This window comes from Asparagus officinalis, chromosome 4 (assembly GCF_001876935.1).
Source record: "Asparagus officinalis chromosome 4, Aspof.V1, whole genome shotgun sequence".
Taxonomy (NCBI): Eukaryota; Viridiplantae; Streptophyta; class Magnoliopsida; order Asparagales; family Asparagaceae; genus Asparagus; species Asparagus officinalis.
In genome coordinates, this window is record NC_033797.1 from 1,326,157 (window position 1) to 1,344,078 (window position 17,922).

The window sequence follows — 17,922 nt, forward strand, 5'->3', positions numbered from 1 at the left end:
CTTTTTTGGGGGGAAGATATCCGGAACAGTTAGGTAATATTGATAGCATTTGTGCAATTGGTTAAAAAGATAAAAAGGAATCAGCGAAAAATACCTTGGAGACTTTATCCCAAGATTTAGAATCAAGTATATGAATTTTATTCTTCCATTGGGCTATTTTCAGCTTTTTTTTAATAAATAAAAAAGCACTTCCATTAGCATATTGGGATCATTTTACACCTGTATTAACTACATATACCCTGTCGCTCATCTCCCTACAACCAGTTGCCATAAACAGTAACATTGCAAAGGTTTCATCAGTTTACAACATCACTGCAGAAGAACATCTTACACAAACGAAATAGTCAAGCAGAGATGATAATTTTGTTAATATCAAGCAGAGAGACTAGAGAGACCTGTTTTAAGCAACTGTTAATAGTTTCCCCATATTTTAGCAATCAAATAGTACACGCTTCGCATTGATCATACATACATTCCACCATACATAAAGGAAACCCCACCCAGCTGAACAACGAAACCAAAAAGTAAACAAACAAGGCCAAAATGATTCTGTTCGTTATTTTTTTATTATTAGATCAAAATTTGAGCAACTAGTGAGAGCTGTGGATTCGTGAAGACCCAGCAATGAGTTGCTTTACATTTTCAAGCATGGATTCGTGAAGACCCCCCAACTACAGTCTCCATTCTTCGGTACCAGTCACCAATTCCCGTGTGCTCTACCATATCTCTACCAGACTTCAAGTACCGAATTGGTCTAAGAACACCAAAAACCGAAAGATCTGCTAAGTTAGGTTTGGATCCCCCTGGAAGATACAAGCAGCAAAAACCATTATGATGGAGGAAGTCCAAGATGGTGAGTTACACATAAGAATTTAGATGAAGCATGACATACCGAGGAAATCTCTTCCTTCTAGAGCTTTGGTCCATGTCTCAGCAGCCTCATAGAGAGCTGCACGTTCATCAGTGATATTATATTTCTTCTTTAGCTTCTTGGATACTACGTACATAACTGCTGCTCCAGCATACTTTACTGTGAGCTTCTCTGTAAAGCTAAAGTTACCTACAGTTTAAAAACTTATGTGAGCATGAAGTTTCCCTATGAATGTTCCAAGTTCAATAAAACAGTTAAAATTCTGCCATGGCAAAATTTCAATAAAGCTCAATCAATCAGCGAAATATGAAATTTACTAGAAACATACATGTTTAGACCAATGATTGTTACTGTCCCTCTCCATCAGTTCCTGAGCAGCAGAACTAAGTTACGCTTGCTACTCAATGGGTTAGATCCTTTGTCTTGACATGCCAAAGGATATGAATGCAAGAATAGATATGCAAGAAACAAATAATAATGGGTAACAAGAGATGTAAGATTCTTAATGGTTAGCATCCCCCCGCACCAGAATGAATTCAGAGAACATCTACTATGGTAGTCAAATTGGACAGTTATGTGCATGTTCTTTGGCAGCTAGGTACAGTCACGGAAGACTCTTTATCCCCTTAATAGTCACAGCAAGACAACTCTAGTCACTGCCCATCCTCATCGTGCGTGTTCGTCATGTAACATTATACTTTCTCATGAATGTATCCTATATACTTGCAATATGCAAATTTTTACTATACTACTTACCAGGAAAAAGCTTGTGCACTATAACAGTTGATAAGCTCAAATTACATAAAATGCATGGGTAGGTTTTCCTTTTTCTGCATTCAACTCCAAGAAACTGTAGGTTTCATGGAGAACCATGACATCAGCAAGGAGAGTTAACACCAACTAGGATGAAAAAGATAAGATCACCACGAATAGATTTTAGCTCAATTTTTCCACAGAGCAGCCTAAATATAAGGAACCAGATTCTTCAGCCAAACATATAGAAAGGCTTATTTGATGAGAAGAGAAAATGCATGGTTACTCCTAATTGAAATAGTATTCCATGTTCTGCATTTAATCAAACATGAGAGGCTTCACGAAGATAACTATGATTGTTGAACATCTACTGGAAATGCACATCTAGATTTGTGGACCATTAAGTTGGTACAGCTTTGGGACCCCCTATACTCCTAGCATTGAAATCTTTAAATTGTACAAGATAGTACCTTGGCACTCTCCATATGGGAATAGAAGAATTGATCTGTATATCATCGTAAACTATAGCTTGTTTCTTAAGGAGCAAACACTTACAAAGATTATCATTTATCCATATTCCACACTGAGAAATAAACTGATGTATGGTCCTCCATGTATTAGTGAATAGTTAACCCCTCAAAAGATTTAGTTGCATAGAATTCCACATCAAGGCATGAACTTTAATTGATTAAAAACCCAAAAATTTAATGTATACCAATAGTTCTTGCATATGAATGTTTCAAGTTCAAGAAAACAGTTAAATTCTGGCACAGCAAAAGTTCAATAAAAGAACAACCATATTCGTTATGCTAAATTCAAGTTATAATTCAGCCAAAAGCTCAGTCAATCAGTGGCATGTTAAATTACTAGAAGCACACATGTTTAGACCAACGATTATTACTGACCCTCTCTATCATCCCCTCAACAGCAGGACTAAGTTATGCTGGTTACTCAATGGGTTAGATCATTTGTCTTGACATGCCGAAGGATACGAATGCAAGAATAGATATGCAAGAAATAAATAATGATGGATTACAAGAAATGTAAGATTCTTAATGGTTAGCATCTCCTGCACCAGAATGAATTCACAGAACATCTAGTGTGGTAGTCGAATTGGACAGTTATGTGCATGTTCTTTGGCAGTAAGTACAGTCGCGGAAGACTCTTATCCCCTTCATAGTCACTACAAGACAGCTCTAGTCATCTCTCATCCTCATTGTGCATGTGGGCCATGTAACATTATACTTTCTCATCAATGTCTCCTTCCTACTTGCAACTATGCAAATTTTTACAGTTTTACTACACTAATTACCAGGAAAAAGCTTGTACACTATAACAGCTGATGAGCTCAAATTACACAATAGGCACAGGCTAGGTTTTCCTTTTTCTGCATTCGACTCCAAGAGACTGTAGGTTTCATGAAGAACCATAGCATCAGCAAGGAGAATTAACACCAACTAGGACAAAAACAGATAGGCTGCCACGAATAGATTTTATGTCGATTTTTCCACAGCAATCTAAATAAGGAATTGGATTCTTCAGTGAAATCAATCTATGTATGAAAAGGCTTATTGGATGAGATGATGAAACGCATGGTTACTCCTAATTAAAATAGTATTTCATGTTTTACACTGAATCGAACATGAGAGGCTTCATGTAGATAACTATGATTGTTGGACATCACTGGAATTGCGCATCTGGATTTGTAGACCATTTATTTGGTACAGCTTTGGGACCCCCTTTCCAATTCCTCCTTGCATCGAAATCTTTAAATTGTACAAGATAGTACCTTGGCGCCCTCCGTATGAGAATAGAAGAATTGATCTGCATATTATCGTAAATTGCCGCTTGTTTCTTAAGGAGCAAACACTTAACAAGATTATCATTTATCCATGTTCCTCACTGAAAAACAAATTGACACATGTATGGTCCTCCATATATTAGAGAATAGCTAACCCCTTAAAGGATTTAATTGCATAGAATTCCACATTAAGACAGGAAATTTACTTGATTAAGAATCCAAAATTTAATGTATACCTATAGTTTTGCACCCTCAGTCTAGTATCATGGGAGTGATGAATATTGAAAATCATGGCTAACGATAAAGAAGGCTTTACACCAACTTTTCTTTACAACTTTAATCTTGTTACATTTAAAATTGAAAATTAACATTTATGTAGTAGTTTCACAGTGATATTTTACACCAGCTGATTTCCTTTTTCTTTCTTTGTTTTCAACTTTTTGATTAAAATCTGATTTTTTTTTACAATCACATTATTTTGAATGCTACTCAGTTTCTACCATAATGATGTATGGTTTTCCTAAATTTTATCCCTCAAAGCAACATTTTGTTCTTGCAACTTTTCCAAAGTGTAAGACTAGTTATATTAAAGAAGCTATCTAGCAAATACAACTAGCAGGGGAAAATGACGTTAACAAATAGATCATATGCTATTTTGGTAATCCAAAACCAGACTAAATAAAGCCTGACGTGAAGTAGTGGAAGTATCATACCATTATTTGCTATATAATCAAAAGACTCGAGAGCCTCAGAAGTGGTGCGATATATATTTGGGGCCAATACGTGCACAAGGTGATCATCCACCCACCTGGTTTGTAAAAGATGTAGAAATTGTCAATATATGCACTTTAGTCAGAGATAATTGCGCTTGAATGAGTCAGAATTGAACATAATGAATTACTTAGTAGGTAAAATTGATCTTACTAATCAAAATCTACATGCCTAAATTGATTTGATTCATTTTCAGATGAGATATAAAGCACAGGATATGCATACAGTTTCAGGTGCAAGACATTAAATCATAAAGTTTTCATACTAAAGTTGCAAGATAGATAAAGCATCAGGTTGATCAAGAGCCATTTCCAGTCGGCTTGGAGTCTGTCTAAACTTTAAGCTTCTTGATGATTTATATATAATAGGTTAATTTTGATTTTTGACATAGGTAGCATTCTCCATTTTATATTGATTTTTTGACCCATTTTTGGGGGGAAATCAACAAAAGTTATTGCAAATCACTTGATTAAATATGAAATTCGTGTTTGCGTTGGGAACTTTTGACGCCTACAATTCATACAATATTCTTAATTTTTCATGTGTTAATGGGCTTGCTCTTCTGCAAGTTATTCTTTGATAACTGCAAACTAAGTGAATGGGAGGATAGAAAGTCTCACATTCACTTTCACACGTACAGTAGAAGTATTGGCCACTTCCAGCTAGTGCAAGGAATAGGTCATTCTTCAAGTAAATGTGATTTTTTGAGGAAGAAAGCAGGACATGGCTTGTCAAATGACAGGCATGGAGGGGGTGGGGGGGGAGTAATAGTGACTCTTAACTTCCAAAGCACCACTTACAGGAACACGATAGAAGCAGAATAATAACTGAGTGTAAGAAAATGGCATACCTTCGCCATTTTGTTTCTTCCTCACCAATGCAATCATCAGGATGAATTCTGTGGCTCAAATTCTCTATTATGTCTGGAAGAAAAACATTCAATATTATGCTACATCCAAGTGGTTTCAGAAATAAATTAGTAAAAACCTGCAAGATATACTTCCAGCAATAGAGAAAAACCCACTAGAACATAGAAAGAAAAACATTTCAAAACACATGGAATAATTTTCCTCTGGAAGTGTAAAAATTATAAAGAAACCTGATGATTCAACAAGCTGTTCGCCATCCACAACAAGGATTGGGACCTTTTTACAGTCGGACCACTTGATTTCCTTCTTACTGAAAGGATGGACCTCCACGACTTTGTATGGTATATCATGATAATCCAAAAATGCTGAAATAAAGAGAATAAGAATGATGAGTTAGTTCCAACAATTACACCAAATACAATTTTGCCAGAGAGTGACAGGTTCATAACAGTGAGAGGACAAGATAATTCGGAAGGAACACATAAAGCAGAAATACAATATATTGATTTTATAAAGGATCTGTTACAAATTCAGTTCAGCTGAGCTCTTGTTGATTAAAAAATTGTGGTTCCAGGAACTACCTGATAGTGGATTTCATGTGGGAAAGAAAATGTTCCACACTAAAAGCTTTGGGCCCATAACCATGGGTTTTAATGCCAGATGTTGCAGAAATTATCTGTGACTCTACTAACTAGTAAAAGATGTTTTTCATGTGAAAAAGGGGAAGCCGAAAGGCACACTAATGTGCTTATCAAAAGCATACAATTTGCTCTTTACATCAAGTGTTTGGATCCTCTCCCCAGCCAGAAAATGTTTGATGCCAAATTACCTTCTCAATATGATTGACTTCCAAGAAAGTTCATCACCCCCTTGTCATTGCCTTACCGAGAGACTTGTAAACTCTTTCGAAAGAAAATTACCTATAGGCTCCTATCTGCTCTCTAAAACATATTGGTGAGAATGGAGTTGTTATTTCGAGGTCAAGTTTAGGTTCACACTTTCTACGTGATCTAATACTGTGATAAGTAGCCACGGACATGAGTGTTGTTTCCTGGTATGGGCATGGGATGCCTTACACAGGACATGTACGCAGGGTCTGCCTACATGGAAATCTTGGATATAACTACATGTAATTTTTCCAAATATACATGCGCAATTGATACAACTATATGTATTGTGTTTTATTCATGAAGCTATTATACAAGAATCCGTATTGGAACTAAATAAATATGTTCACGAGACAACAAATACAGATGTAACCAGATTCTTGATTCAGATGAAGTTTGAGGACAAACGATATTTTGACATATATTGTATAGTTTAGGGGAAAACAAGCATGTACAAGTTATATTAATGTTGTTATAGTATGTATGATGGAGTATTAGTTCTATTTAGGCAAGCTTATACTACAATTAAAAGAATAATCATTTGACCTTTGGGTTTGTAACTTTTAGGATTGTAAGAAACACCCTATTGGGTTTATCGTATCCCCAAAAACACCCTGCGCTTTGATATTCTCTGACTTGGTTTTGTTGGCCTTGTAGAGGAGAAAAGGCAATTTGCCTTCAAAGAATAGTCCCACATTGCCTAGTGTAGTGAATGTTTGGTGATTTAAATTGGTTCTCCTCTCTTTACCCATTCAGGGCCCCCAAGAGGAGGGTATTTTAGATTTTTCAATTTGTTTGGGTTTTGCATATCACACGCACGCGTGCGCCCGCCTCACCGCGCCACCCGCGCACGTGCCCGCCCGCCTCGCCACATTTTAAATTTTCAATTTAATTTTTCCCTTTTCTTTTGACTGAGCAACGTGCAATGTGTGGGAAGTTCAAACGGCTACGGAGAACGTGCAGAATTCTCAACGGCTCTCAAGGTTTCCCAACCCTATAAATACAGGCATTGTTTTAAAAAACCTCCGCCTAGTCCGCTTAGGCGTACGCCTAGACCTAGGCGGTACCTAGGCCGCCTAACTAGCGCCTAGCACCTAGGCGGTATTTAGGCTGCCCACCTAGATTTTACGAGCGTTTAGGGAGCATTGTCTGCTTACGTAGATTGCACCATGTAGGCCTTGATTGTGATTTTATGTGTCGTAGCCTACACGTTCTCCAAACTCCATTAACCTCCAAATATGAACATCTCCACTACCTCCTTCGACCTTCAGCAAAACCTCATCGATCACCACTTAAATGAAGAAAGAAAAAAACGCCCAGAAACCGCTTAGGCGCCCGCCTAGGCGACTAAGCGTTGGGCGTCAAGTCCGACGCCTAGAAGCGCCTAGCGTTTAATGTAACATTGAATACAGGCCTGCACAATTCAGAAAATACACAGCAATTACAAAAACGAAAATTCGTTTTACTCCTCCCTCTCGGAAAAACAAAGTCCTTTAGTCTTCTTCTTCTCGAAAAATTTAAACTCTATGTTCTTATTTTAATTTTGGGCAACTGTCTTCATCTGAGCAGAAACTCTATACTCTCGCTCGAGTACAGATGCCGGACATTTCCGGGGATTTTTACCGCTAGGGGAGAGGGGATCATCTGTGCTAGGGCAATAGGCGGGTCCTCAATCTTCTAGAACAGTGCAGTAATTGCACGACTGCTATCCGATCATGTCAGATTTTCTGTTCTTTTTATTTCAGATTTATTTGCATGCTATAAGTTTATTTAATTTTTATTTAACAATCTAGAAGATTGAATTATTAAAGTTGTTAATTTTGAAATCCGAAATAATTTTAATCTGTAATTAATTGCTTTTAATTGCTGATAATTATTTTTTGCTCAATTTCAATTTGTAATTAATTTGAAATTATAATCTGCTCATTTGATATAATTACTGTGATTAATTGTTCATTGTTAATTATTGTTAATTAATTATTGTTAATTACTATAATTATTAATTGCTGTTAACATTGCTAAATATTACTATTAATTTGTTACAGTTAATTACTGTTAATTATTTAATTCGTAATTAATTATCAATTTGTTATAAATATTATTCCGAAATAAGAACAATTGTTTTACTATTACTATTACAAAATTAATCCGAATTTTTTTAATTATTTCTTAAATTATTATTGCTAATTACTGTTTTAAAATTAATTTGTTCGGTTTCATATTTACTGGTTAATATTACTAGTCCATAAATAATATTGAATCAAGTACATACCCTTAAGTCATACCCCTAAGTAACTAGTTGAGTGGTATTGACAAAACTTTCATTCCTATCAGATTTCAAAATACCTAGACTAGTTAACTTGAGTCAAACTTATGGCAAACATTGATCATTCCAAGAGTGTCAAACCTGATAAGTTCACTGGTGTTAACTATAAACGGTGGGTTAATCAGATGAGATACTGGCTCACTATTCTAGGTCTATTATCTTTCATTGACACTCCTGATTCTTCATCATTTGGATCTCAACCCATGACCTCCAACTCTCCTGTTCATGGTCCTGAACCTGAACAACCTACTCCTTCCACTTCTGCTTCTGGTGCTAGTTCATTCTCTAGTTCTATGAAACCAGAAGAAATAAACTATCACTGCTGCCATAGGATCCTTAGTGCACTTGCGGACAATCTTTATGACATATATTATGAGTTCAAAAGTGCTAAAGATCTATGGAATGTTCTTGAAGCAGAATATGGCTTTGATGATGTCGGAATTATGCGTTTCATATCCTCTTCCTTCAATAAGTTCATGATGGTTGATGACAAACCTATAAATGAACAAATTCATGAATTCTAAGATTTCATTTGTCACCTCCAATCAAAAGGAAACGCCTTTACCGATGATTTTAAAGTTTCATGTCTAATTGACAAACTCCCTCCTTCCTGGTCTAGATTTGTTGGAGATCTTCAACACAAGCAAGGAGATCTAACATTAACTGAAGCTCTCAAGGCTATTCGCATTGAAGACCAGCATAGACAAAATTTCAAAACCAAGACTGAAATGAAAGTTAAAGTGAACTTGGTAGAGGATAAGTCTAAATATAAGAATTTCAAACCTAAAGGGAAGAAATTCAAGAAAAATCAGTAATTATTCAACAAATCATCTTCCAAATCAAATCTCAATTCTTTCAGTCATAAGTCTGATGGAACCAACCACTTGACTCCTAACTGCTTCTATCGAAAGAAAGAACCGGGAAAACCTGCTCCAAAAGAAAATGGATCTAATAAAGTAAACATGAATGAAGAAAATCCAATTTTCTTCAGGTTAGCCTCTTCATTCTATCTTGAAAATTCTCTTTTAGCCTCTTCATTCTATCTTGAAAATTCTCTTACTTCCTCCTCCGATTGATACTCGGATTCTGGAGATAATATTCACATTTGCAATGATCGCTCTTGGTTTCTAACTTACCAGGAATCGTGTGGAGGAAGCATAAACTTAGCAGATGACTCCATCAAATAAATAATGAAAAGTGGATGTATAGAGCTCACAATGACTTCTAGAAAAGCTTTAAGTCTGCAAGGCGTTCATCATGTTCCTTCTCTCCGTCAAAACTTGATCAGTGAATCTCTTCTTCTTAGAACTGGCTTTAGGATTGTAAAAGAATCCAATAAATTTGTGATTACAAAAAATACTGTATTCATAGAAAAAAGTTTTATTTGTAATGGCATTTTCAAGCTTAATGAGTTAATGTAATCAATTCCAGTTCTAATAAAGTTCTTGAATCTTCTGTTACACAAATTGTTGAATCTTGTGATGTTTGGTATGGACGACTTGGACATGTAAATTTCCAAACTTTGCAGAGAATGATTAAATTGAATCTCATTCCTAAATCATCTCATGATCCCTCATCTACGTATGGGATTTGTGTATAAGAGAAACACATTAAGAAACCCTTCAAGTCTATAACTAGAAACTCCGAACCTCTCGAATTAATTCATAGTAATGTGTGTGACTCGAACCGAGTTCTCACCCGAAGGGGTAGGAGATATTTTATGATATTTATAGACGATCACTCCAGATATTGTTACACCTATCTTCTTAAAACTAAGGATGAAGTTTTAGATAGGTTTAAGGTGTATAAAGCTGAATCTGAGAACCAACTTGAAAAGAAGATTAAGATTTTAAGATCTGATCGGAGGGGGGGAGTATACCTCAAATGAAATGACCGAGTATTGCTAAGATATTATTAATGAGGTAATTGCTCCCTATACACTATAGTCTAATGGGGTAGTTGAACGAAAGAACAAAATCCTTATGAACATGGTAAACTAAATGTTACTCAGTTCAGGAGCACCTGAAAATCTCTGGGGTGAAGCTCTTCTTTCTGCTTGTTTCATCCTTAATAGGATTCCCCGCAAAACTTTTGAAATAACTCCTTATGAATATTGAAAGGGGAGAACTCCTAGGTTGAACTACTTTCGGGTTTGGGATTGTTTGGCTAAGGTAGCTATTCCCAAACTTATGAAGAGAAAAATTAGTTCTAAGACTGTTGATATTATATTTATTGGATATACACTAGATAGCAATGTTAACAGATTTCTAGTCATTAACTCTGAAATCAGTGACATATCCAACAACACTATCATTGAAGCAAGAAATGCAGTCTACTTTGAAAACATCTTTTCTTTCAAATCTAAAATTTTAGAATATCCTAGATCATCTCTTCCTTTTGATCTATCATCTTCTAGTTTTTCTCAACCTCTAGATTTTGAACCTCGAAGAAGTAAAAGAGGTAAAATTCAAAATAATTTTTGGAGAAGACTTTTTTACCTTTCTTGTTAAAGGTGATCCAAGCTCCTTTAAGGAAGCAATAGATTCTCCTGAATCTTCTTTCTGAAAAGAAGCCATTGATAATAAAATAAAATCTACAATAAAAAAATTATATTTGGATACTCACCGACTTACCTTCAGGTTGTAAACCTGTTGGTTGCAAGTGGATATTCAAGAAGAAACTTAGAGTTGATGGCTCCATCGATAAATCTAAAGCAAGATTAGTAGCTAAAGGTTATACTCAGCAAAGGAGCATCGATTACTTCGATATATATTCTCTTATAGCCCGAATCTTAATTATTCGAGTATTATTAGCATTTATTGCTATTCATAAGTTGATCATACATCAGATGAATGTCAAGACTGTTTTTTCAGAATGATGATTTAGATAAAGAAACTTATATGAACCAACCTGAAGGCTTTATTGCCAGAGGTCAGGAAAATAAAGTCTGTAAACTTGTTAAATCTCTGTATGGTCTAAAACAAACTCCTAAACAATGACACCAGAAATTCGACAAAATCATTGCACAGTATGGTTTCACTATGAATGAACACGACAAGTGTGTCTACACTAAAATGATAAACAATGACTATGTCATCCTCTGTCTTTATGTTGATGATATCATTATCTTTGGAACAACTCTTGAAGTAATTTTAGAAGTTAAGGATTATCTCTTCAAGAATTTTGACATGAAAGACTTAGGTCTAGCTAACATAATACCTGAAATAAAAATCACTAGAGACACTAGAGGAATATCTTTGAGTCTTTCTCATAGTATTGAGAAAATGCTGACCAAATTTAATTTTCTCTAAACTTGTCTCTACACCTTATGATTCTTCTGTATCTTTAAAGAAGAATGAAAATGAATCTGTCTCCCAGCTGAAGTATTCTCAGCTGATTAGATCTCTCTTGTACATATCCAATCGGAGTAGACCCGATATAGCTTATGCAGTAAGGAGACTGAGCTGATATACCAGCAACCCTAGCAAAGATCACCGGACTGCTTTAGAGAGAGTATTTAAATATTTGAAAAGCACAGTTGACTATTGCTTGGCTTACACTGCGTACCCTGATGCAATAGAAGGGTATAGTGACGCCAATTGGGTTACGGATTTCAACAGTGTAAAGTTTATATCTGGATATGTATTTCTTTTTTGTAGTGCAGCTGTATCTTGAAAATCGTGTAAGCAAACAGTAATTGCCAGGAGTACCATATAGTCTGAATTAATTGCACTTGATACAACTTACACAGAAACAGAATGGTTAAAAGATCTACTCTCTGAATTGCCTTTGGTCCCTAAACCCTCTCCTCCAATTTCTATTCACTTTGATTCTAGATCCATCATAGAGCTTCTAAAATAAGCGCATGCAAATAAAAAACTTAACAGACATATTCAAATAAGATATAAATCTGTACAACGTCTGCTAGACAAAGTTATGATTCTAGACTTTATAAAATCTGAAAAGAATCTTGTTGACCCATTGACTAAGGGTCTATCCAGGAGTGTGGTTCTAAATTCATCGAGGGAGATGGGGTTAAGCCTATAGATGAGATCACTGACAGTGGGAACCCAACCTTTATTTGGAGACGCAGTCCCAATGTAGGTTCAATGTGGAAGGAACAAGTTGGACTAGTGACACTCGTGTAGAACATCAACCTAGATATATTCATATGTTATTATAGTAACATCTACTACTACCCCTTCTCTATGATGACGATGCTCTTATGATACAGCTGGTTAGGTTGAGTTTACTCTTAATAAGTCCATCGCATATATTGTGGAGGGTATGATATCCAGTTGTAGTACCTTTGAAGAACTTACCTACGTAAAAGGAACCGTGATGGTCGCGGTTGGAGGGTAGGGCTAACCCCTAAAAGCTCTCATAAGTCAGTTATTATAAGCATGGTCTTTAACGCTCAACTCGCTTTACTCAATAGATGAAGACGTATTATGTGTGTTTCATCAATACCAGGTACAAGGGGCCTAATTTAAGGTCAAGTTCATTATGTCCCTCAGGTTGAGATGAACCCATTAAGGAAATATTCAAACCCGAAAGCTACATCTCCCGAATTCATGATACGAAAGGTTGCCCAATTTATATTTATTTTGTGATTCATTGATTTATTTTAATTACCCGATTTTCAATCAATATTGTCTTTTGGGGGGGGGGGGACTGTTGGCCTGGTAGAGGAGAAAAGACAATTTGTCTTCAAAGAATAGTCCCACATTGCCTAGTGTAATGAATGTTTGGTGGTTTAAATTATTTCTCCTCTCTTTACCCCTCCAGGGCCCCTAAGAGGAAGGTGTTTTGGATTTTTTTAATTTGTTTGGACTTTGCATCTCACACGCGCGCGCGCCCGCCCGTCGTGTCGCCCGCCTCGCTACGTTTTGAATTTTCAATTTATTTTGTCCGTTTTCTTTTGACTCGACAACGTGCAACATGCGGAAAGTTCAAACGGCTACGGCGAACGTGTGGGAAGTTGCACGATTTGTGAGGAACGTGCGAAATTCTCAACAGCTCTCAGGGTTTCCCAACCCTATAAATATAGACCTGCACAGTTCGAAAAATACACATCAATTACAGAAACAAAAATTCGTTTTACTCTTCTCCCTCTCGGAAAAACAAAGTCCTTAGTCGTCTTCTTCTCGAAAAATTTAAACTCTCTGTTCTTATTAAATTTTGGGCAACCGTCTTCATCTGAGCAGAAGCTCTATACTCTCGCCCGAGTACAGAGACATGCTATTTCTGGGGGTTTTACCGCTAGGGGAGAGAGGATCATCTGCGCTAAAGCGATAGGTGAGTCCTCAATCTTCTAGGACACTTCTAGTGCAGTAATTGCACGACTGCTACCCGATCAGGCTAGGTTTTCTGTTCTTTTTATTTCGGATTTATTTGAATGTTATAAGTTTATTTAATTTTTATTTAACAGGTTTAAAGGATTTGATCCGTCTCAGACTTGTTTGGCTTGTCAGTACTCGATGCATCCCCTGAACCTGCACCCTGTTTCTGACAAGTCCAATAGCAAATACAACAATGGGCTGTATCAAGCTTAATTTTCGAGTTTTCTTCTTCTTTTTCCTTACAACAGTAATTTTTCTACAATTTTTTATACTAGTCATGACTCCATAACCTTTTGTCAAGTCGTATTCCATAACTTTGCAAGCCCATTTTCAGTACGTATCCAAGCATGGAAGTGGCATCCCTCGCATATTTCATGATCAACGTTTTGTATCAACTTTTAAATTTTTGCATGCTTTCAAATTTCGGCATTGATGCTATGGCTTCGTATATCTATCTCAAGGTTATAGAAGATAAATTTTAGTTTTTTTTTTCTTCCAGAAGTGCTGTTATTATTCTCTTTGTTTGGCATTAAATATATGTCGATGCTCCTATGCTGGGTCCTCAGAAGGCTAAATGACATCACCATAATGCTTAATTACTAAATGTAATTGAGTGCGTTAGCTCGCCATAGAGAATCTTTCCAAATAAATAAATAGGTAAATAAACTCCATGTTTCTCTGCTAATACTTAGGGGTGTTAACCGTATCCGTATCCGAGAAAATATCTGTAATCATATCCGTTAAGATACAAATATGGTTACTCAAATCTATAACCGATAGGATATGGTTACGGATATGGTCTTGTAGTGAAATATCTGTATCCGTATCCGAAATATCCGAATACATATTAGTCATACTCTTACGATAGTTTCGATTCTTAGATTATGGATTTGTGGTTAATTTTGATGATCAAGATGTCTAATCTTAATTTTTCAATTATAATGAACATATTAACAAACTCTTTCGTATCACATGAACTATGTTTTTCTCAATACTATCTAGTTTTCTCATATATGTTTTGTATCTGCATGTATATCCGCTTAAATATCCGCATGTATATCCGTAACCGTATCCGGTTTTAGCGGATGTGGTTGTAAATTTTTCTTACCAAGGTATATCCGTATCCGTATCCGTATCCAAGATGGGTAAGCAGATATGGATATGATAAGCATCATATCCGAGCCGTATCCGGACCAAATGCACCCCTAAGTCCAGCTTCCTCTCCAAACGTGAAATTTTTACATGGCTATCGCCGATGTTGTTCTCAGAGAAACAATCTAAACAGCAATTTAACAGAAAAAATCGAATTAATAACCAGAGATCGTTACCTTTAACCTTGTTGCAAAAGGGGCAGGCCTCGTACTGATAAAGCACCACATCTTTCGGTAGCAGATCGGGCGATGGCGGCCGCCTTCGCCTCCGCCGATCGCGGCGATCGCCGCACGCGAATGATACAGAGCCCAGCGATGCCGGAGAGACGAATCTCCAGCGTGTGATCGAACGAAAAAGAAGAAGAAGAAGGAAGACAGCCACTATTCAAATTCGACGAGGATTTGCGGCGGCACGGCGGGCCGGGCGGTATGTGCGGTTCGTCCGCGGAGAGCTTTACCACCGGCAGCGGTGGAGGAATGATGATCGATAAGCGAGCGAAGGGTTAAGGTCGGAGCCCTTCGCAGCATCTTCTTAATTTTATTTATTTATTCCTCCAGCTACAATCAAATTGACGGAGCTCTGCGGGTTGGTCCTATTATTAAGAGGTTTAGAGAGGAAAACAAGAACAATTTTTCAAAATAGTTCCATTTAAATTTTTATTTTTCAAAATCGATCCTTTTTTTTTATTTATCAAAACCGACCCGTTTTTTTGATTAGCAGCCTAATCACCTTCCTAAATAGTCGGGGTTGCCAACCCCGACTATTTAGGACATAAATTTTCATGGTTTAAGCCTTCTAATTGGGGTTTAACATCCTCCTAAATAATCGGGGTTGGCAACCCGACTGTTTAGGAGGGTGATTAGGCTGCTAATCAAAAAACGGGTCGGTTTTGGTAAATAAAAAAAAGGATCGATTTTGAAAAATAAAAATCTGTTTGGGGCTGTTTTGAAAAATTGTTCGGAAACAAATTACTAGTTGGGTTATTTAGATGTTAGTCCCTTACATTGTCCATAATTTTTTATATCATTCCCTCAAAACTGAGAAATTGCTCATTAGCCTCAAATCTATAAGGCTCTTACTATATCATCCCTATGTTGGGTTTTTTTTTTTTAAGTTTCTCCAACCATGGTTGAGCTGACCCTTAACCCAATATCTGCAATTATCTAAATGCCCTCTAGTATGTGTTTCCCTCTCAAATAGCCCACGGGCATTAAAACGTGAAGCTTCGCTAGGGGTAGAAGATGAGCCTTGCGACATAACTTGAGATGCTAAGCACACATCTGTGTATTTTAAAATGTTGGAGAGAAAAGAAATTAAGATGATTACATATAGTTTAGAGGGAATTCTATAAATTGAAAAGGCTAAGATATGGATTTGGGGGTTTGATCGTTGGAGAAGATGAAACAATTGTTTTCGAGTTTTAAGGGGAATGAGTTGTCCAATTAAAACTGTTAAGAAATATGTTAGTATGTTATAATTGAGGGAATAATGGAAAGTCTCCCTCAAACCGCTAAATGTGAGGGACAGCTTACCTTTGTTAGCTAGAAGGACGAAATTGCAATAACACTATGAATTTATGGTATACTAAGGGGCTGTTTGGTTGCACATTTTTTGAGAAAACTTTTCTCAAAACATCTGACAATGGCAAATTTGTAATTAAAAGTTTTCCAGAGATTTCTGTAAATTGTGTTTGGTTCAACAAAACCTACCAAATTTTACAAAAAGCAATTTCCTCTCAAAATGAGAGGAAATCACCAGAAATCTGACACATACCATATTTAATTAAAAACCTACCAAATCTTGTTATTTTCTATAAAGTTATGAGCTATTTTCTTGTTTTGAACCAAACAAGCAAAGTATAAAAAACAAGAAAATTGGTACTTTTTGATTTCTCAAAACTTTTCCTATAATTTTTTAAGAAATACAAAGAAATCATATTTTAGGTGGAAAATATTTCCTATAATTTCTAGAAATTGAACCAAACACCCCCTAAGCAATTGCTGGGGTTTTAAGAAATAATATGGAATTATAGTAGATTTAGGGGACTAATATTAGGCTACCTTTCGTAACTAGCGTGTTTTGTGGGGTTTATGTTTTGTTTCTGTAAAAAAACAAAAAAACAAAAAAACAAAACGCCGAGAGAACCCATCTGTTTTTCTGTCCAAAACCACAACCAACACAGAATTTCAACGCTTTTCTCAAAACAACAAAACCTGTTTAATTAAAGCCCTACGTTTTCATTTCCCCCAAAACATCGACCCCAAGCTTCAGATCTGATCTCGTCCTCACCAGGGTCAGATCGCTGTCGCGCCTCACGACCACGATGTCGCCATGTCCCCCAAGCGTCGTCGCCGTCGTCGTCGCCACCTTCCCCACCTGTTGTCATCGCAATCTCATCCAAAGCCCGTCGCTGTCAAGTTCTCCCCCAAAATCCGTCGCGGTCGCCGTCGCCTCTAGATCCCGTCGTCGTCTCCCGTAGATCTCGTTGCCTTCGTTCTCCACGTGTCCAAATCTGTAACCGTTTTCGTCTCTCCATCGGATTAATTTTTCTTTTTTTTTTGAATTTTTGGATTGTTTCGGTAATTTTTAGTAGTTCTTTGTTGTTCCTGCATTGTGACCTGCGCTGACGTTAGTGGATTTTTTTAGCAAATCATTAAATTGTTCTCTCAATCCTTACATCATGCTACTATATCTCAGGATCGAGTGATCAACTTGAAATAACTTCTAAGAATTGCAAAACCGAATATTTCATGCAAATTTCAAAATATTAAAGATTTTCACAAACTTATGTAGGCTAACTAGTACTTAAAAACTTTATAGTTTCTCGTACTTTACACGTACATAAGCTCATTTGGTTTGATGACAATTATATACACGGGTTTTTTTTTAAGTGACAGTTTAATACTTTCTGTTATGCAAGTGTGAATAACATTTTCTCGACACTGACATGTTAATTATAGGATTTTCAACCCTCAATGTTTGTCTAAATTTGAACATATCCAAATTCTATCTTAAATATGGTTTTGATGGTCATGAAATGATAGCTTATTTTAGCAAAATATATCATCAAAAGATAAAGTTGTGAGACCCTATACCTTTTAGCGTGACAATCAGATGAGACTAATCACATGTGTATCTCTTGGTGACTTA

The 17,922-nt window shown here is 36.4% G+C and overlaps 1 protein-coding gene across 1 annotated transcript; it reads right to left on the reverse strand.

Moving 5' to 3' along the window:
- Window positions 399-17,158, reverse strand: LOC109836195 (prostaglandin E synthase 2-like). Its single transcript, XM_020404066.1, has 8 exons — window positions 17,006-17,158; window positions 16,833-16,873; window positions 14,949-15,103; window positions 5,296-5,430; window positions 5,047-5,119; window positions 4,139-4,233; window positions 893-1,060; window positions 399-803 (listed from the first exon to the last, which is right to left on the reverse strand). The coding sequence occupies exons 1-8, from the start codon at window positions 17,156-17,158 to the stop codon at window positions 643-645; spliced, it is 981 nt and encodes a 326-aa protein (XP_020259655.1). The 3' UTR covers window positions 399-642.

Coding starts and splice junctions, on each gene's coding strand:
- LOC109836195 (XM_020404066.1), bottom strand. CDS start 17,158: ATGACAACAGGTGGGGAAGGTGGCGACGACGACGGCGACGACGCTTGG. Junction 16,874..17,005: donor GTTTTGGGGGAAATGAAAAC/GTAGGGCTTTAA, acceptor GTTTTTTTACAG/AAACAAAACATAAACCCCAC. Junction 15,104..16,832: donor AAACACGCTAGTTACGAAAG/GTAGCCTAATAT, acceptor CACACGCTGGAG/ATTCGTCTCTCCGGCATCGC.